The 21,416-nt window shown below is 43.3% G+C and overlaps 1 protein-coding gene across 1 annotated transcript in view; it reads right to left on the reverse strand.

The window, feature by feature from the left end:
- Positions 1-21,416, reverse strand: part of rgs7b (regulator of G protein signaling 7b) — an 80,704-nt gene that overhangs the window by 20,829 nt on the left and 38,459 nt on the right. The window contains exons 4-6 of the mRNA XM_036524676.1: positions 15,286-15,336; positions 7,921-8,027; positions 5,192-5,243 (exon numbers count right to left, since the gene is read on the reverse strand). Coding sequence (XP_036380569.1) covers positions 5,192-5,243; positions 7,921-8,027; positions 15,286-15,336 — 210 coding nt within the window. The remainder of the gene's footprint in view (positions 1-5,191; positions 5,244-7,920; positions 8,028-15,285; positions 15,337-21,416) is intronic.

The following is a 21,416-nucleotide window of genomic DNA, read 5'->3' on the forward strand; positions in this document are numbered from 1 at the left end:
GAAAATAATCCATTAGACTCAAAGAAAGGCTTATCTGACAACCTTCTGCAAGACAAGATAAATGTGAATTGGCAAAGCAATTAAGTTCTTATGGTCAGCCAATAAAAGCGTGTGCATGCATTTTTGCATGTTCAGTTGTGTGTTTGCCTGTGTGTATGGGTAATATGTACATGTCTTGCATGTTCGTGTGCGTGTATATGGGTGCATGTATGCAGGTGTATGCATATGGGAGAGAGAAATGTGGAAAATAAATTACAGCGTTGCAGAATCTGTCCTCTCTCTGTGATACACAGCAGAGAAAGACCTCAAACAGCCTCTAACACAGTGATCTCTACACCTGGTCACTTAAATGGGACAACCCAGGTTAAAGTGGTGCCCAAAAGAAAACTCATGTGATCACTTTCAGAGAGAGTTTGAGAGAGCAAAGAACGTCATCGGTCACTGCGGGAAGTAACCTAAAATTTGACATACTTCCTTCACAGAAAGGAGCACAGTTTTTCTACTAAATTCTATATACAATGCTGAATTCTGCCCAGTGAGTAACACATGGCCTCGTTTGCTGTGCTGTAGGAAGAAGCCTGCCATCACCACGGAGACACTGACAGGGACAATATTTGGAACAGCAGAATAATTTCAACAGTGTCTACATTTAGATTTAGTTGCTTAGCAGATGCTCTTCTCCAGGGCAACTTTCATAAGTTACAGTTCACACATCATCCATTTGTACAGGTGGATATTTACTGAGACAATTCTGGCAATTCAAGTGCACAACAGTAATGCCCTAATGGGGAATTGAACTGGTAACCTGTCAGTAAAGAGCACTGTTCCTTACCACTTCAAGTTTTGAACCTTTGCAAATTTCAGCACCATCTTGCACAAGGATGTATCTTTCATGGAAAGGCAACGCCCTCCATAGGTCTCAAACCCACCACCCTGAGACTGAGATTCTCACGCTCTACTGCCTGAGGTAGCTGGGCAATGTTATTCTTGCTAAGACCACCAAAAAGTCACCATAACTGTAGCAAGTGAAGTTGTGGTTAATTTGGGCAGCTGAGCAGTATAGTGGTAAGGAGTAGGGCTTGTAAATGGTTGCTGATTCAGAGTCTCTGATAAAGGACAGTAATGCAATGTCATTTTCTAAGAGAGGCTTTGGCAATTGTCTAAGCTGGGGTGACACCACTGACGTCACCAGAACCCACAATCGGGCATGCGCCCTCTGAATTCCTGCCACAGCCGTGACCACTCCCCGCCACCGGGAAGCGAGACTCGCACATGCTCTGTCTGCCAGGCTCTGTGTTGTCTCTGAACCATGAAGAGGTTGCAGCACATCAGCAATCTTTGAGCCTGTTCCCAAAAAGTCAACTACAAGTGCCTGATAAACAGAACATTCCCAAAATTTCAGATAACAGCAGCTGTTTTTGAGCAGCAAAAAAAAAGCGATCCGATTTTTTTTCCCTAATGTCTCTTCTGACGTTTGAAGCCAGCATTGCTCTTGTGCCTGTGGGGCAGGACAACTCGAAACAATTCACATTCATCATGTATGAGATCAACAAGGAAACATATCTCCCATCTCAAAAAGGCCTTCATCTGAAATTACAAGTGATATCAAACCTGAAATTTGCTCCGTTTTGAATAATCACGGAAAAGAGCATCATGTGCCGGCACCTGCGGCTGTTGTTGCACCAAGCGTAAATGCCGCAGTGGTGGGAGGTGCCTGAATCACGGAGGTCTTTTCACTGTCCGTACGAGAGACAGATGAATTACAGTTTCTGCCCAGACAGCCGTGGGGCCCTCGGGTCTCGGGCAGGGCAGGTTTCCTGCAGTGTTAGCCGGGCATTCGATCCAAAGCAGGTCAGAGACGTCACATCCAGTGAGCATCACTTGTGAGCTGAGGGTGAACGCAGCGAAGTGGGTGGTCTCGAAGGGAGAAGTGGACATGCCTTAAGTACAGCTGGGAGAGCGCACATCTCGAAATACCCCCGACTGCAGGCCCCCCCGGGGGAAAACATAGGTGCCTCTCTTGGCCCAGGAACCAATGGGAGGAAAATAATCCTGTCCAATTCTCATGACTAATAAACCAGTGACTGTAATGGATGATACAGGGAGGTATTGGACTGATGTTTGCAAGGATTTGTTCCCCGGTGTATACAGGCAGTCAGCGAACCACCAGAAGGTATTTTAGGGTGAATTCATGGCAAGCCACAACATGTGAAATAATGAAGTGTATCTGTAACTACAAAGGGACAGACTTTTGGCATTCATCATTGGTGGATAAATTGTTTTTAAAATTTTTAAATTGTTTTTTTGACTGGGGTATTATGAGGTCTTGAGAGGGTACATAGTCGTGATCCAGCTATAAAGAGTGAAAATAAAGGATCAGTCTTATTTAGTCATTAGTGGATAAATTATTTGATTTGGGTGTTATGTGGTCTTGAGAAAGGATGTAGTCATGCTCCAGTTTGGGTGACTAACAGGGCTGGAGCATCTCCAAAATTCAGCAGCATGGAGCAGACCAACATGCAAGCACATCACCAGGATAGCACACCAGCCTATCTCAGGGTCCTAACTCCAATCAATTTCTTTCAATTCTCAAAGCCAAGCAGAGGGCCACGGGTCTTCGGTTTGACTTGGTTGGCAATTAAGCTCACAACCTGCTAAAATCAGGGTGGAATGCTCTAAACAAAAGGGTAAAGAAGTAGATTTTTATATAATGTGACATGGTATCACCCTGCAACATGCAATGAGACTGCCTGAAACCCTTTGCGAGGATTGCCAGTGGATTCCTCTTGTTGTGTGTGTGTACATGGATGTAATTAATTACCCCAGTACTTCGGTTCCTTCTGGTTGACCCCCATGTCTGTAATTAAAACCACTTTTACACACATAGCAATGTACCCGGCGGGGGCCACTTGGTCGCAGTGGAAAGCGAAATTTTCATTAGTGATTTGCGAGCACGCAGTGTTTGGGGATTAGGTGGGTGTCAGCTTGTCGCGTCCTACCACCCCGAGACAGATGGCCTGGGGGAAGGTTTTAACCAGACGCTGGACAGTACGCTCAGACGTTTGGTGGAGCTGTAAAGAAGAGGACACTCTTGGTGCAAGCTCTGCCCAGGCGTAGTGGATGGAGCACCAGTCACTTACTGCATGGCAGGTGCAACTAATGGAGAGACCATTCGGGAAAAAATGCCATTGCTCATCAAACAGAAAGTTTCCCAATCTTTCATCCTTGCCATGGACCATGAATGAGTGCATTTCCACATCAGGTGACAAACTTGTTATGCTAATTGTTATAGGATCGGATTCCACTGTCGATGACAGAACACACTGTACACCAGTGCCTCATGTGAAAAATCAGATGACTGAACACTCCTACATGGTTTCCGAGCAGCAAACCATTGACAGATTCTCCTCTTTGGCCCTGTTCCTGTGAGGAACGGAGCGATGTGAGAGGGAAGAGTGAGGTGTTCAGGGATGGACCAGGACGCACACAGCACCCAGCATCCCAAGTTGGACCTCCGTTGAAAGAGGGCAGGTCAAAACTACAAAGGACATATGGCACCATAGAGTGGTTCATCAGTGGGTCAAGGGCAGAAGTTTTATGCATGAATTCTGCAGTGCTCTCACTAAGCACCAAAATGGTAACAGGTACTTATTTATATGGCTTGGAGAAATTAATGCCATTTCTAGACGGCCAACTATAGGTACAATATACTTGGGGGCCTCAGGGTTTACACCTGCATTCTCAGAGATGGGGAATGGCTAAGAAATGAACAGGCACAGGTTGTCATGGGTGTAGCAGGTGCTCTTATCCAGACAAACTTACTTAGGTTGCAGTTTTTACAAGTTACCCATTTATACAGCTGGATATTTACTGAGGCAGTTCTGGGTTAAGTACCTTGCCCAGGGGTACAGCAGCAGTGCCCAATTGAGGACTCAAACCTGCAACCTTTTGGTTATGAGCCCTGCTCCTCACCACTATGCCACACTCCTTCCCTGTCCTTACCAATGTCTGGGCTCTTCACTTGAGCAGAGCATGATAAATCATTTTTATTTTGCATGCAAGTTTGTGTGTGTGTTAAAATTTGTTTTGTTTTATGGTTCAGGAAATTAGGACATTCAGGACACAAATTACCATAATCATCACAATCCCCCCTGTTGTTGTTTACATAGTAATCAATGTCTATAAACTGCTTTGGAAGCACACTTTCAAAGAACTAAAAACTCAAATTGAGGCGAGAGCTGAAATGGGTGCATTAATATGCCCGCGCTTCCTCTACAGAAAAAAGATCATGCCTGTGTGATGAATTCCCAACCACAGCGGGAAGGAAAGCAGAGATAACAAGATTATGGCAACAGTACGTTCTTTCATGGTAGCCATCAAAGCCCTGTTTCCACCATGGAGAGTTCATTAAAGGTTCACAAGAAGGGAGCAAGCTCTCAATGACTCCCAGGCAACAGATTAGCACTTTGAACTGAATGCATGTCAGGGCTGGTCAATTGGAGAACATGGACTTAGATCCATATATCAAACCCTGTAGCTATAAGTTCAGCATTCACTGGTTAATGGAGCCCACAGCTGTCCGATAATGTTAATTATAACCCTAGCGTAGTTGCTGCCTGTCCCCGGTCCATCTATAGATTTCATCCTGAGCCTGTAGGAATTAATCATATGTTTCATGATAAATAGACATGGCTAATCATTCAGTGTCAAACAAGATGAGAACATCCTTGGTTTGTAATTTAGCTAATTGATTAGTAGTTGTAATCTTAGCTAGCACCACACTAGCAAATAACTGGGTTTTATAACCTGCATTTCACTATGAGTGCTGTAAAAACCTGGGTCATGTTCACAAATTCTAAATAAGGCAGGACAGTAATGAAAATGCTTAAGATCAGAAATACTTACTTACCAAAAATCGTGTCAGAAAGCTACTAAATTCTTTAGCTTCGTACTTGCACAGATATCAGTTGTCATTTGTATTTCTCTACATTCACATATTTCATGAAGGAAAACAATAAGGCTGTTTGTCAAGTGAAATACTTTTATGAGTGAGTCTGGTAGCTGGCAAAGGGCAAGCCAAACAGCCACGTAGATCTCCACCTTTTCTATGGTGATTTACAAATGAAGAGCACAACAACAATAATCTGGAGCATTTGTTTAAAAGCCTTCTTTGCTAATGAGTTTCACTCACCATAGTCAGTATTCTCTGGTTCCCAACAGTTTGAAGGCCAGAAATACGGAGTCTGTGGGGGGGAAATAAAGAAAAAAACCAAATATGACTGAAATCATCAAGTTGTACAGAGATAAGGATTTCACTGTTTTTCCTGTCATTTAAGTATTATTATTCTATGTGTAACTAAAATGCAGCATACGGAGCATCAAAGAAAGTCATCACTCTACTAATTTTTTTTCAGACAATTAAAGTGTATGGCTGCTGGATGTTGATTAAACGTTTTTAGCATCAATTTGATTAATTGTTTTTTTTTTTTCATGACTGACCGCTATACACTCCAGTGATTTTGGCAGTTGCATAAGCGTCGCGTCATCCCATTAGTCAGAGAGGTGGTGGGGCAGATGTGATGAGAGGATTTCATGTTGAGCATGGTGAAAATCAAGGAAGGGAAAAAAACGAAGAAGAAAGCAACGCTGTCCACTCTTTCGAGGGAACAACGCCTTCATGCCACCACAGGGCGCCGCGAGTCCTGGGACCTCACAACTTTCCAGCGGCCTCATCCTGAGGTGACAACGCTCCGGCGGGACGGTGCATGTCCTCGCGCCGCCCGCGTAACAACGGCTTTCTCGCAGGACGAGGACGTGACAGACACGGGCCCTTATGAAACATCCTTGGGATTAGCCGCGATGACACCTTGAGGGCTCAGAAGACAGTGGCACGAACCGTCGGGGCTGTGCAAGGGGAAATAGGAGACTCTGCAGCGTCTGAGATCTGGTGCACAGCGCGTGTCACAGGTGTACGGCTTCCACTGCTTCCACCAGCTCAGTCCCCACCCCCTAACACCTGCTACTTGTATTACTTGCTGTTTATTTTAGGTGTAGTATCGCTATTTGTTTTGGATTCTGTTTCGGATTCTGATGTGTGGTAGTATACTTGGCTTCCCGTATCTACTCAGGTTGCACAAGTTAACTTGGGGTAGGGCTTCGATAGTGTTATGCTCTCACTCACTGGTCTGGTTCTAGCTTGAATGGATACACTTATGTTCTATTGTGCTGGAAGCTGATCTGAATAATACCGCCTGCTAAATGAATGTAATGTAATGTAATGTTTAAAGAAGACCATCCTGATGATCAACCCTATTGAAACCCTATTGCAAAGGCAAATGTCTATTGCAAATGCTGGTCACCAGATATGAATAGGGCAGAATGTCTATTGAACAAAATATCAGCACACCCCACAGAGACTTTGACCATGTGTAAGTGAAATACAGCAGGTAGACAGGTTGGTTTGCCATCCTTCCTTGATTTTCAGAAAGTCTGACATTCAGCAGGATGAATCGAGCCATTACCTGTGCACACCCACCTCTCTCACTAATGAGGTGACGCAGAGCTTATGCAACAGCTGAAGTCACTCAAGTGTAGCGCAGTCAGTCACAGACGATCAACTGATCAAACTGACGGCAAAACATTTCATCAATATCACAGATCTATATACTTTTCCCCTACAAACATACATGAATGAATGGACTGAAAAGTTATTTTTTTTCCGGACTCAGTACACATTATTCAGAGGAATAGTATTTCTCACTGCAGGAAAAACAGACTTCTTCTTGGTGAGGGACTCATCTGTATGTTGTCTCCCTTTGTAAAGAAATTGAGTGATTCAAGCATCAGCCGAGCGACCTCCATGGAGGTTAGCAGCAGGTTTGAGATTACAATCAGAACTGGAGAGAATACCTCAGAAATCCTATTACTGCACCTACTATAGAGGTGCCCTAACAACATTTCAGGCCACTTTGTCATAATCTAAATCGAAATGATCACAACACCCAGAGAAGTGCGGTAACAGCATCTCAATCTGGTGCGTTTGACCCTTGGAATGTGTTTTGCTTGATACTGCCGTTCTCGCCAAGGTCCACAAATACGCACAGAGATCTAGTTAGCATTGGGCTGCAGTGTCTCAGCTTCCAAGACAGCAGAGAGTATTACGTGATGTGCTCTGATTTGTGCCTGTAAGAATATACTAATAGGATATGACATTTGAAATATGTTCGGCGCTTAAACGTTTTATTTTGCTTGCCCCCGTGAGAACCGGCGCTGAAAAACCGCTAAAGGAGCTGGGGACTCTGGGAACATGAAGCCGGCAACAGACAAGCCTGATACCTCCAGTGATCCCACAGTTCATTCATATAAGCAAGCAGACAGCATGCATACATTAGATTATCTCCATAATGTGAACCAAAAAAAAACCGATCAATTCCATCAGTAGAACTGATTTAATGTAAAAATCATTCATTCTAGAAATTCTCCTGTTCATCTCTGGTATTCAGCCCCCCCTCCCCCAATTCCTTGAACGGGATGAAAGTCTTAGGGCAGGTTTGTGCTGAGGGTCTATTCTGGGGACTCAGGTCACCACATTTCTGCCATAATCCATTTGGCTGGCCACTCCACCCAAGTTCTGAGTTGACTAAAGCAGGATATTAAAATTACCCCAGTCTCCGGATACTGTGTGCCCTCAGCAACAGATCTATGATCAGCTTGCTTGTCCTCAATCTGCCTCCAACTATTTTATGTAAAATTTTGATTCTGATCCAGGTGCAGCTGCTCGAGGCAGTGAAGCACCTTCACCTTCCTCCAGCTCCCCGCTCTCCCCTGGCAGCATCCTTACAGCTAGATCCCCTGGTGCCCAGAGGAGCCACAGAATCACGGAGGCCCCTGGTTTTCCCCGCCATGGTGTTCCGCGCTCACCTGAAACCTGTAGAACGTGCCATCGTCCTTCAGCGTCAGCACGTGGTCCGAGATGGGGAAGAAATAGCCGTGGGCCGCCATTAGGGTCCCCAGATGAAGGGCCTCAACTGGAACACAAAGCCGTCCGTTTTATGTCAGTAGTCTCTTTATCAGCAGAGGGGTTTTTTTTGGAACAAATGTGAGCCAGGGTTTCGCATAAATAAAACAGCGGTCATAAATATTTCAGTACATTTATTCCCTTAATGTGAGAGAATCCTTTGAAGTGGGGCTTCAGAATGGCGCTGTGTCTGTTTCAGTACCTGGATGCAAAATTCATTAAAGACTCACGTGAACAGAGGATCTGAAAAAAAGTCAATAAACCCATGTCTCAATTTTCAGTTAGAAATGTATCCCTTGAAAATCCCTCAGGAGAGGGGGGACCTTCAGAGGAGACTATTAACGAATCAGCTAACATGTATTTTCCTGCAATCCTATGTTTATATTCCAAATTCTGAAATTTAAAATGTTGGACAAGTGGAGGGAGAACACAGAGGTATGCTTAATTGGGGGAGGAGTAACAATAGGAGGTGGTGTGATGCTATTTTCTTTGCTTGGTGTTTGAGGGTTTGAATGCTGAGAACTGGAAAAATGCGGAAATGGACGTGGTTATCCTGGCATTACAGTCAAAGTTTAAAGACACAGCCATGAAAACCGAGGTGAATCATCAATGAAGAACAATAAGTACCAATGAAGACAAAGTACAGCGTAATACTCCATTAGAGGTTATATATAGTGTTCGTCGACCTTATGCATGCTCATGTGACCATCACTTCCTTGTAGAACCTACAGCCCTGACAGTAACTGCGCAGAATGGGAAAAAAGCAAGATGAGCAGAACTGAGTCATAGCATCAGTTGTCATGCTACTTCAAGCAGCTCTGCCACCCCTTAGCCTTCTCCTGCCTGGTAGCTGATACTAAGTAGGGCTGGGATTTCTTAGCACTTGGATGGGAGAGATTCCAGGAAAAACAGGTTGCTGCTGGAAGCGGTGTCCACGGGCCAGAAAGAGGCATTCTCCCCATGGAATAAGTAGAAAACAAATTACCCAGTGCACTGATGGGGACACTGTGCTGTTTGAGATGCTGTGCTTTCAATGAGATATGGCAGCCGTGCATGAGCTTCTGTTGGTCAGGTGGGTCATAGACATTGGTGGTAGGTTGAAGTCAGTCACACTCCTTCCCCTACCTGCACAGCGCTTTTGGATCCATGAAAGCTACAGTCAAAAGTTTTGACACACCTGATTAGGATAATGGGAAACATGCATTCAAAGACATTTTGATCTAAAGACTATAATGCTTGAAATTTGTTTCACAAAAATAAATAGTGACATTGACACCTATGTATGAATTTTGTTCTAAAAAAATTATAAAAATGTGTTTTGGCTATGTTAGAGATTCTAAAATATAAGGTAGTTTTGATTTGTTTAACAATTTTTCTGCAAAATTGTGCATTTGGGTTATTTCATAGTTTTAATGTCTTTGCTATTATTCCAAAATGTGGAAAACAGTAAAAATAAAGAAAAATCCTTCTATGAACAGGTGTGTCCAAACATTTTACTGGTAGTGTATATATGTAATTTACTACGATTATTATTATTATTGTCATTATTATTATTACAAACAGCCATCCTCACTGATGTCTCCATTAGAGGGAAGGGCCCGCAGCAGGACTGTCCCCCTCAGAGAGGTGCAGTTTTGGGGGGGGGGCACGGCAGCAGCAGGGGCAGTTTGTGAGCGGCACCGGGGATTGCCGGTGCCCAGCGCCGCGCGCTCATCAGGACTGCCTCATGTTTTGCCGTTTCACGGCGGTTAGTCATCTCACAGGGGCCTCTGCCGCCGCTATATTTAGACGTACAGAAATGACACCACAGTTTGGCGCACCACCTGTCCGATGTTTTGTACCCTTCTGGCGATTCCATTTCAAACGCGCAATTGTAAATCAATTACCCACAAAGCATCCCACAGCACAGGCGCATTATCTCTCCCTGCTTTGAAGGTCAAGCCGGCCGTTCCTTTCGTTGTTTTGTTTTTTAAAAGTGCGCTTTTATAGCTTTTTAATCAGAGAAGAGCACAAGCGATGCAGTTTCAGAGGGTTATTTTTAGCCCTGTGGCAGATGAATCCTCAAATTAATTCGGATTTAATGATAAACTAACACACCTCCTACCTGCAAATCTTTGTTGTTCATCCTACACAGGGACACCTCTACCACAGCATCTTCAATGCCTGCAGTGTTATTAAAAAAGCTAATATATTCACAGCATTACTGTCCATTATGATCTTGTATGACAAGTTGTGGACTTCAATTTGAGTCAAAAAAACTTCTAAATTACAGTTGTAACTAATTAAACAAATAAAAAAAACTGACTGAATATTTAAAAATAATACTAAATCGCATTACATTCAAAGCTGTGGCTAATGCATCAACTGTGTGTTAGATTCACAATACAGTTTAAAACTGAAAATTTCACAGTAAACGGTGCTGTTTATCAAAGCTCCCGCAGGGGAAACATAACTGAAGCCACCTTATTAGCATATCACATGCTATTGTTCCAGTTTTATGGATACAGCACTCAGCCTTCATATATAATGAAAATAAGTCCCATACTTCAGCGCTGATTTGCCTGGGATACTGAATTGTTCATGAGGGCTGATATCGTGAAATATTTAACGTTACATTTTTTCTTCCGTATTCACGTGTCTTGAAGCATAATCTGGTCGCACTTCTTTTACCAGCTGTACGCACGCCGTATGGAAAATATGCTACAATTCCGAGCAGCAATCTGGCCCACAGCTGACAACGTCACTAGCTTTGACCTTCCACCACAGTTTTATATTGAATTGATGCAAGCAGGAGGGAGGGCGGGGATGCACGCGCGTGTGTGTGTTTATGTGTGTGTGTGTGTGTGTGTGTGTGTGTGTGGGAGGGGGAGTGTTACTGCCTCACATAGGCAGACAGTGAATTACTGCAGTCTATTGTCAAATGCAAACATCCCTGCATCTATTTAATGCCACGTGTCTTGAACTGCGCAGCTGGCAGGAAGATAACGCACAGTAAACCGTTGACAGGATTAGATGACACAGCAGACCCGAGCTATGAAAGGACTGCCCTTCCAGCGGGAAGGGGTTGGTTTTCCAGCCGCCCTGAGAGAGGGGAAAGGGTCTCAGGAACGGCGTGGCAGACAGAGTAGGAAAACAAGCGGGGTGAAAGGCCGGCCCCCACCGGAAATCGCCCGCGCCACTGGGGGAGCGGTAGGAATGCTGTGACGGCACCTGCCGAGGGAGCAATCAGTGCCTCCGCGGGGCGTTCTGATTATTGCCACAGCGGCGGGAGGGTGCCAGCACTGGGCGCCGCAACGCACCTCACCGCGGGGGCAACCGTCATGCCATCTCAAACTGACAGCCACAACATCCTCTGTGCAGAACTCGGCAAGCAAACAACCCCTCCGCAGCCCACACCGCGTTCCCTACGTTGATGGCATCGTGTTCCCTTTTTTTGTCTTTGGGCGTAAAATTAAATTGCTGCATCAAAAAAAAAATGAAAGAGGGAAATGTATCATACTGTATATAAGGGATTTTTGTACATATTACTCCTAAAGTGGAGGAGGGAGAGAGAGAGAGAGAGAGAGAGAGAGAGAGAGAGAGACTGAGTGAGAGTGGGAACCAGCTCTTCAAGTGAATTGTTTCTCTAAAGGAGAGGAGGAGGTGGAGGATTAGACTGCAGAGGAAGGGAAAAAGGCATTCTGGGAGCATGAATATGCACATCACCACTCAAGCAAATCTCATGCCACCACAAAAAACAGAAAGACTAAGCTTTAAGCAAAATCCTAACATACACTTAGGTATTTACACATACACACACACACACATGCACACACACCCATGCACACAAAACACACATTACATCTCATCCTTCAGCTTCTTTCCATCATCATCTAGCACTCACAAAAACCCCAACTCACGCATTAATGTCCAAGGTCACCCCCCCCCCAAAAAAAAAAACCTCTCAAACGGGGCCTGGGAGAGTTTTAAAGGGAGCTGTGATAGGAGACAGTGGCTGGGGGCTAATTCATCAGACAACATTCACACACACTGGCAGTGCAGCTGGCATGGCAAGACTGATGCTGCCCCTATCTGGAGCATTAATGCCCATTAGGCTGCAGGCAAATGTCTCCCGATTTATTATTTGTCCACCGAGCAGAGTTCCCTCACTCCCTGACACATCCGGTCCCACATTTCCCTCGATTAATTCTGCACCTGCTGTTGCTCAGACAATGAGCAGATCAGAAATGTACATTCATCAATCCCATTTTTCCCCTCGCTATATCTTCTGGGAGCAGCCTTAGGAAAGTTCATGGATAACCAAGAAGAGCAATGATCAGTGGATAGCGGAATTATGGGATTGAGGGTCACAAGGTCAAAAGGCTCAAGGGACCGTCTGAGCAAAGTGCCTCACTTTACCTTGGCTGCAAACAGAATGTTTCTGGATAAGGCCACTGGCCAAGTGAATAAATGTGAAATAAATATAAATATAAATTAAAATTATTTTAAAATTCTTCCATATTATGAAATATGTCTAAGTACCACAATGGGGATGTAAATCATTTCTCATAGAGATGAGTGATAGTCAATCAGAAAGCACAATGCAATCAAAGGTTGACTCTCAAGCAGCCAAAACACGTAGGCGTGGTCTATTGATTTTTATTTTTCGATTAACCTGGAATTTCATGGTTAATGGTATGAAAGTAGCTGTGAACATGTACATAAAATCTGACACTATTAAAAAACACAGGAAAGGTCGTCACTGAGGCGTGTGGTCTTTCATGACATCACCAAGTAGTTATATCCTCTAGGGCTCTGTGCTCAGCCTCCTTCTGTTCTCACTGTATACAACATCACATGGCTTTGTTATTTCTGTCTGTATCACGTTTTTCCACGCCGCTGTTATGCAGATGACAGTCACCTTCTTCTGTCTTCTTCCCCCACCTGAAACGTAGGCTTCATCGCGCATCTCGGCTTCCCTAGCTGCCATCTTCTTGTAGATGTCTAATTATCACCTGAGGCTCAGCTTGGCCGAGACTGACCTCCTCCAGATCCCAGCTAGGTTCTCTTCCTGCCAGGACATCAATTTCAGCCAGAAACGCTATGGTGTTAGCCTCCCAATCCACCTCAGGGCAACAGAAAAAGGCAGACTAACCTTCATGGACCACATAGCAGTGGTCAGTAGGGCCTGTAGATTCTTTTTATATAACATCAGAAGAATTTTCTCCTTTCTCACTACCTTCACAGCCTTGTTCCAGGGCCAGGCCTTTGCCCTCACCTAAACTACTGCAACACCCTACTTACTGGCCTCCTTTAATGCACCATTTTCATACATATTTATTGTATACAATTTGTCCTCTTTTTGTAAGTCATTCTGAATAAGAGCATGTACTGAACGAGAAAATGTTAGTATAAACATATGAAAGTGACCATGATGTCACCACACAAAAATCACACAGGTGTTTTGATCTTGTTTAATATGAAACATGGTCGCTGACATTTTTCACTGTATCTGCGTTTTAAATTAGGGTAACGAACGGAGAGTAACATTGGATGACTCAAAAGACGGGACACACCTTGCCCTGCCTTGGAAAATTCCACCAAGGGGAAAAACAGCCCTCTTATGCTCAAAGGCACTCAGCAGTAAAGAGGAGCCTTTGTGCAAAAGCCATTATTGTCAATGAGGGGATTTCCAAGCTTGTTCAGTGGATCTTGTCCAGCTGATGGGAGGTCATGTTTACTTGCTTTTTTTGAGGAAAAATACACAGTGCACAGTGCTGTTCTGTGGGATGTGGTGCCTGGAATCACACAGGATAGAGCGCCGACACCTAATCCTAATTTCCAGAGAATAATGATGGCAGTCAGTTCAGAAATCATTATTTTAAAAGTCTTACTTGAGACATAAGACCCTCCAGCCCTCGATGTCTGCCAAACTATTTTCCTCACTGAGCCATTTGTTAAGCTTGTTACAGCAGGCCAAATTCAGAATGAAAGAATAATAGCAGTTTCAGGTAGGAACTGGCCACAGATGCTCAAAATTCTGACAAAGTAAACAGCTTTATCAAGCACAATACAATCAATGTTCTAACTGTTCCATGCTTGCCATTTCCTTGAACCCTCCCAAGTCATATTTTCCACATTATTACCATACAGGTAGTTAAGCTATTGAAGCTAAGGAGCTTCAATAGTTCAACAAATGCTAGCATCAGAAATACAGCATATTGAGGCTAAAGGGTCCTCTGTATGTGAGATAGCTGTGGAAAAGTGCAGACTGTGTGGTCCACAGAACAAAGTGTGATACTTTGGTCTAGGAGAGGCTGGCCTCTGCCATCCCTACTGCAATGGTCTGCCTGTGCTGTCAGACAGGGTGGGCAGGCATGGAGCTCTGAGGGAGAGAGAGAAGCTTCTCTTCTGCCTGGCTGTCTCTCACTCGATCATGCACTGATTTCCCAAGACGATTCTCCCTGTCCACAGTCAGCCAGACCAAAGGCAGGCAGGCTGGCGGGGGATGGGGGGTGGGGTGGGGGTGTGCTGGGAGAGCATACCACTCCTCCTCTGTGCTTTATTTTAGATTTATTTTCAGATACAGCTCCAGTTACAAGTGGTGCTCAACGGGACATGGGATACTTATAAATTGAGAGGAAAAATGATCGCAGACTACTGCGTTGATAGGAACAAATGGCGACCAACACCAAGTCCCTAGTGTCGCTCTTTAATGAGAACTTCCAGCAGCGAGGGGGGGGCGGTGGTCAGGAGTTTAATTTAGGATCCAGAAGCACACGAGAACACATTTATCAGGTACCAACAAACTAGGAAACATTAATCTCTAATTATTGTGTTAGTCTAATGATGACCATAATTCAGCCTGGTGATCAGTTAACAGATGGTTTCACCCATGACACAACGGAAGCAGGTGTTCTGTCCCTCTGATAACGCATCATGAAAAGATAATATAACCACAATGCAGCTAAACCTAAAGAGAAGGTGCTGCGGCTGCTCGCCTATAGGATTACGAGTTTTTTTTTGTTACTTATTTACTTTTATTTTGAGTTCACCTGATTCAGACCCATTTAAAAAACATATACAACAAAGACATTTTTCCCAAATAATTTTGCTTGAAAACACGCTGGCGACATTACTTCTAGAGGCATACTGTGCAACAGAATTTTACCAGGGTGTTCTCTCAGAACCTGATTAATGTTTAAATGTCATATTCAAAGACCGTTTCTCCTCAAAGGCACTGTCTCAAACAGACACTGTGCATCAGCAATAATGAGAGAGAATGTTACCTTGATCTTCGATGCCTAGGTTTTTGATCATCCACTGTACGATATCAGACCCTGAAAGGAAATCAAAACATGAACAAATTTGTTAGTGAACTGCATTGATACCCAGGAAAATGCCAGTTCAAATCCCATGTGGGGCCCTCCTGTTGTACACTTGGGTAAGACCTATGTGAATTGTTTCTGTGCATAGATGGCTGAATAAATTGATAGCATATATACTACAAAAATGCCCTGGACGTGGGTTCAAAGGGGACAATTGATTTAATATACTGTTTTCAGTGTCACATATGTACTCATTCTATTCCTTACTTACCTGCATACGAATACAAACCAACATCATCTAATTTCAGTTACACAAATAAAAGCAAAGAACTACTTTTTGACAACTATATGCAAGTATTACTTTTCGACTTCACAAACACATTTCAGGAACAGTGAAAGAAAAAAATTGTGTTGATGTTGGAAAAAAAGTAACACTTCCATTTATTTGAAAGTCAAAGTTAAGGACAAATGTTGATTGAATCCAGGGGTGAGTCTGGAACAAATGCAAAAGTAATACCTGACAAATCCTCTCCGATTCTGCCAGCACCACAGTGCCTACTGCACACCTTCAAGGGCTTTTTACAGTCGATGTTCCCATGGTAAATTGAAATGGCAAGACTCTGGGAAGAGCCTGAATGCTGTGACAGAGATTCAGATATACAAACTGAAGGCAGTGGTTTGGGGCTTGTAGATGCACCGAGACACTGCTGACTCATTTGGAGCAGATCTCTTTTTCTTGATGTGAATCTAAGGTATTAAATGTTCTGAGGGCTAAAACAGGATAAACAAAGGCCACTAAGACTGCAAGTTGGCATATTACAGTTAGTCTATTTTTAATCAAGGCAGATTCATGCCACAAAAGGTGGCGCATATTCACTTTTATGCATAGTCCCCCCTCGCTAAAAAAAAAACAGCCCTTTGAATGAACCCGAGCTGTACAGTGATTTTTTTCCATCTAACCCCCCAAAATCCAAGAGGCCATCATCCTGTTGTATCATCACTGGCTTTTAAACAAAACGAAGAACTATCAACTATGTCGAACAAGTAGCAAATGAGGCTGCAGAAGTGATACCCAGGAACGATCTCTCTGGCAGCGGTTTATGAATTCCGCACGAATTGCCATTTGTGTCCCTACACCGGAATATCAAGCAGGAAGAAACGGAGGATTAGCACCGCCGGAGCAGCGCGAGGTTGGGAGCTGCCACCGCTACCTGCCACCCGGGCGTCTTCACACACCGAGTCAACACCAGCTGTTTTCACCTGCTAAATTTATTCTCTTTTAATTATCACTTTCTCTCCTCCAAATCTGAGGAACGGGGCTGACACTGGCAGCACGCGTGAGAGGGAACTGCGAGTCCATATGGAACTGAAGAAACACTCCAGTCTTGACTCCCCCCCCGCCGAAACACACGCACACACACGCATATCTCCCAGTCTCCTTTTTGAAGATTTGCCACCTCTTTGGCTGACTTTCTTGGGAGCGCTGCCAAGCAGGATTATGGGAACAGCTTCCACGAGCCTCTCTCCAACGCACTGTTATTTGTGCACACTCAGATGAAAACAATCATGGCTTTAACACCAATTAATACGTTAATGCGGCAGAAATTCCTGTTCCCCCTCCCCATCTGTTAGGCGACGTGCCAATGACCCACTTTCAAAAGAAAGCCGGAATCTACAAAACTTTGCGCTAAGTCTTAAATCTTATAATTGCTTAATTGGACAGCAGCTCTCTAAAATAAAAGCAAGAAAGCGTGTTATTTTAGCAGACTTACCCCCTATAGATGACTACAAAATGGCATTTCCCCAGCGTATCCGCAGTGGGACACTCGTGTCATCATTTCTACAGGTACTGACAGAGTTCAGAGGAGGAGAGATGAATCACAAGATGGCGGCCACTTACCCATCACTCAAGAGTACTGGGTGTGTCCAGAATGCGGCACTATAACCCTCTGCTTCACTCGTCCGACATCTTATTTCATCCTTCTCCTTCACACCCCCTCTGTTGACCTCTTCTTCACTTGAGTCTATCACTCTTTTCTCCTGTACTTCTAAAAATCCTTGACATTACCCTAGACTTCTCTCAGTCCTTCTCTCAAAACATGTCTCTCAAAATATGTCTCAGTGTATTTATTCCTGACACTTTTACCTACGCAATACTCATGAAATGCTGCATGTTCCCTTCTCAATAAGAAATCGGTTATTTCTCACTATTTTTCCTATAGTATTATCTTCACTGGCCTTCCCTGTGATGCTCTGTTTTATCTTACACTAGGACAGAATTCTGCTGCTTGACTTGCCATCTCTCCTCCTCCGTTCTCTCATACTACAGATAAGCCTATTGGCTCCCTGATATTGCTCAGGTTTGTTTGAGACTTCTCGTTATTGCCTACAGCTCTGTTAACCATTCTCTGCACTTGGATGTTCAGCCTGTCACTCCTCACCACACACATGTCTGTCCACTGAGATTACCATCTACTGGCCTGATTCCATTTCATCTCACTTCCATTTAACACGGCGAGAAATCGTTCAGGAGTGATTCATCTGGGCTTTTTTTCCTGTTTACTGAACCACAAGTGTTGTTTTTATGACAATACGTGACCTACAGAGAATTTTTCTCTTTCAAGATTTTCCTGCAGTAGGCCATAAATGTAAAAGAGAATGCTGTGCTGGTGGATAATGACTTAACATTAAATAGAAGATTGTGCTATGAGAGACGGGATTGAAGGTCCCACTGAGATATGCATTTAGCACACAAACAATATAAGTCAACACGAAAAACCAATTACCAATTAGGTCTGTAATTCGAATTGCACAATCAAGACCTTTCAGTGTAATCAATGCTAATGTATCAAATCTATCATAAATCTATGAGGATTATACTTGACACTACCATGAGCAGTACTAACATTTAGCTCGGAGAGTGGGTTATAGCTATAACAGGGCCTAAGGGATGAATATACTCTGGGTGTCCCTGCTCTTGTCTTACCTCATCTGAAGAACAGCTACAAATAGACAGCTGTCATAATTTGACGGAACAGTGTAACAGTAATGTACCAATAAGTGTTTGAGTATGTATCCCCTTGAGGAAATATCACAGGAATGAACTCTTTTAGCTCTAAGTAAAAAAATAGACACGAAAGCAGTGAAACTGTGTTTTTTTCGTGTGTGAGTTTCAGTGAGTGTGCTGTTATGGTTCCTAAGTGGAGCGCTTCATGCTGAGGGTGCATCAGGAGGCATTCCGCCAATGAGAAACAGCGGCTCAGGATGCATCCGAAAGCACGCTGGCACACAGGGCTGCCTGCCATTTTAAATTTGAATCCATTTCGCCAAGGATCATCAGAAGGGTCAAAAAAAAAAGGAATGCAAACTTTAAAAATAAAGGATGCAGGGCAGAAAAGTGGGTCCTTTTCTGATCTGATGCCAACCTGCCCCTGGGCCCCAATGGTAGGATAGTTTCTTCATTCCCCTGGCATATCCTTCAGTCTGCTACTAAATTGAGCTGTGAGTTGGCTTGGCCTCTAGGGGCCCCAGAGCTTGCTGTGCCTTTGCAAGTGAGTGGCATGTCCCCCCGTGCTCTTTTCCGAAACACAGCTAGCAGTCTCAAACTCCATGCAAGCCTCCCAGGGTACTCTCGAAAGGAACGATCTTCAAGCAGAAGATAGGGGAACAGTTCTGAGGTGTTACTAAGTTAAACTTTTTACTGTTTGACCTTATTTTGATTGACTCTATATACATAGACACGCATATGCACACATATGCACATATACACATTACTTATTTCAGTGTTTAAGGTAAAACAGGCAATGCTAAACAGTATGATAATAGTTTAATGACAAACTTCTCCACTGACTTCTCAAACTTCTCATTAAGAACCTGGTAGACATGTGGGGATCGGAGGGGTCTGACCCCCCTAAGTAAGACTTGGACCCCCCCAAAAGAGGTAAAAGACGGGGGGGGGCATTTATATATCCTTCTTACCTGTAATTGTATTTCCCATATTCATGCCTGGAAGAATCTTGTAATACGATTTCAGACACCCCTAAAGTGGACCATACTTTGTAATATTTACAATTACAGGTAAGAAGGATATATAAATGTTGTTTTTACCTCTTTTGAGGGGGTCCAAGTCTTACTTGGGGGGGGTCAGATCCCTCCGATCCCCCCTGTAATTTGAACCCTGCATGTGACCTCAAACTGTGACAGACTGTGACTCCTTGTAACAAGACCATTGTATCGAGGATCACTGCCAATGCTGGACTGTGACACAGCCTGCTCCAAAGTCAATATGTACATGACCACGTTTTACACTTGAATGGGTTCAATCGTTTATATAACACTATTTGTATATGACTGTTGCATTGTAAATATCACCATTTTAAACTTTTTGACTAACAAATCATCCTGTTATTCATTTGCTTAATGATCTTTCACCACACAATAACTGTAAATGTTTGTCCTTTCATTTGTTTTACAGCAGTCATTCTTATTATTCTACTGATATTTGAGCAGTGGACTGCAGACATTTGCTTGTTCATCAGGCAACTATGATATGATCTGCATTAGGATATCTGCCTTGTTTTGTTGTATTATTCTTTCATTAATTATGTGTTTTGCCTGTTTGTTGGGAGCAGACACAAAAATTAACAAATAGAGATTGTCTAAATTGCTGGCACCTGATATACCCTATATGTGATTGTTTTTGCACCTCTCTCTTTGCAGTCCAGATATGGAATTTTCTCATCTACAGTCAAATCCCTGAAACACCACTTTATTGCTAAATTTACATCGTAATCCAATAAGAAATTAACATATTTCAAGTTGTGTAAGAGAATTCTGCTTCAAAGGGACATACCTTTGCAGTGTCAGTTTTTAAATACAGTTATGTAAGTTATCACGTTACATAACCTGGTATGCAGCAGCCAGCCTTTTAGTAAGTGTTACTTTCATGTTAAAAAAAGAAAGAAATGAAATGGATTGGAGCTACAATCATGTTCAGTGCTTCCTTAAAACTCTCAGATCATTTTGAGTAATTCATTGTGTTATGAAATTGTGTACGTGCTACACTGTTATTATTTAATGTGGTTAAATTGCCATAAGCTAACCTCACTGCTCGCTCACTGTGTTTGAAGAGCTGATGATCACTTCATTAGATGTTGCCTCCCTGTATGCAGGCTATCTGCAGTAATTGTTTTTTTCTCTCTCTCCCTCTTCCTCTCTCTCCCTCTCTCTCTCTCTCTCTCTCTCGCTGACTATTCTTTGAAATGAATGTGGTTGGAATATAGCTCCATGGATCATCATGCTTCATACCTTCCTTAAGAAGGTTTTACAAAGAAACTATTTGCTGCGACGCTCGGGGACAGGTTTGATTTGTCGGCTTGGTGAACATTTTTAGGGGTCTTCATAAGATGGCTGGTTTGCACAAAGAAAGGATTTTTGTCTGCTAAAATGAATAATAAATAAAAATAGAGCAGAACAGTATACTGGGATAAATGGTGTACAATTAATGCTTAGATACTATATTAGTTCTAGCATTACTGGGTGAGGCTTTATGTTTTATAAACCTCAAGGTCATAGTGCCTTATTCATTGAAAGTAATTCCCTAGGCATAAGTCTTCTTTTATCATGTGTAAAGCACATATGGCCTAGATGAGGCTCAATATACAGGCTTGAAAAAGGTCGTAATTGCAGCAAAAGCCACGGATCATTGAAATTATTTCCGAAGACTGAAAAAATGCAAATTGGTATTTATGCCATGTTATACCAGGGGATTTGATTCTTCCTGGCTAATGCATAATTCCCATTTTTAGACTGATTTCTCTGTGTTATTGAACAAAGCCCAGCTCTGCTAAAGAACATGCTGTCTCTCTCTCTCTCTCCCCCACTCTCTCTCTTTCTGGGTGAACATCTGTGGCAGTTTTTCAGTGTTTGTTCATCTGTCTGTTTACTTGTAGCAGATACCTATCCACAGATGCACTCATTTTTGTGTCTGGGCTCTTGATTATCAGATGATATCCATGCAGGGCAGAGCATGATGCGCCTTTTTGAAGGCCACACTTGTGATCTAGTGTGACCTTTTGACTGAGGGTCAGCAG

The sequence above is a fragment of the Megalops cyprinoides genome, chromosome 1, assembly GCF_013368585.1.
Source record: "Megalops cyprinoides isolate fMegCyp1 chromosome 1, fMegCyp1.pri, whole genome shotgun sequence".
Classification (NCBI taxonomy): Eukaryota; Metazoa; Chordata; class Actinopteri; order Elopiformes; family Megalopidae; genus Megalops; species Megalops cyprinoides.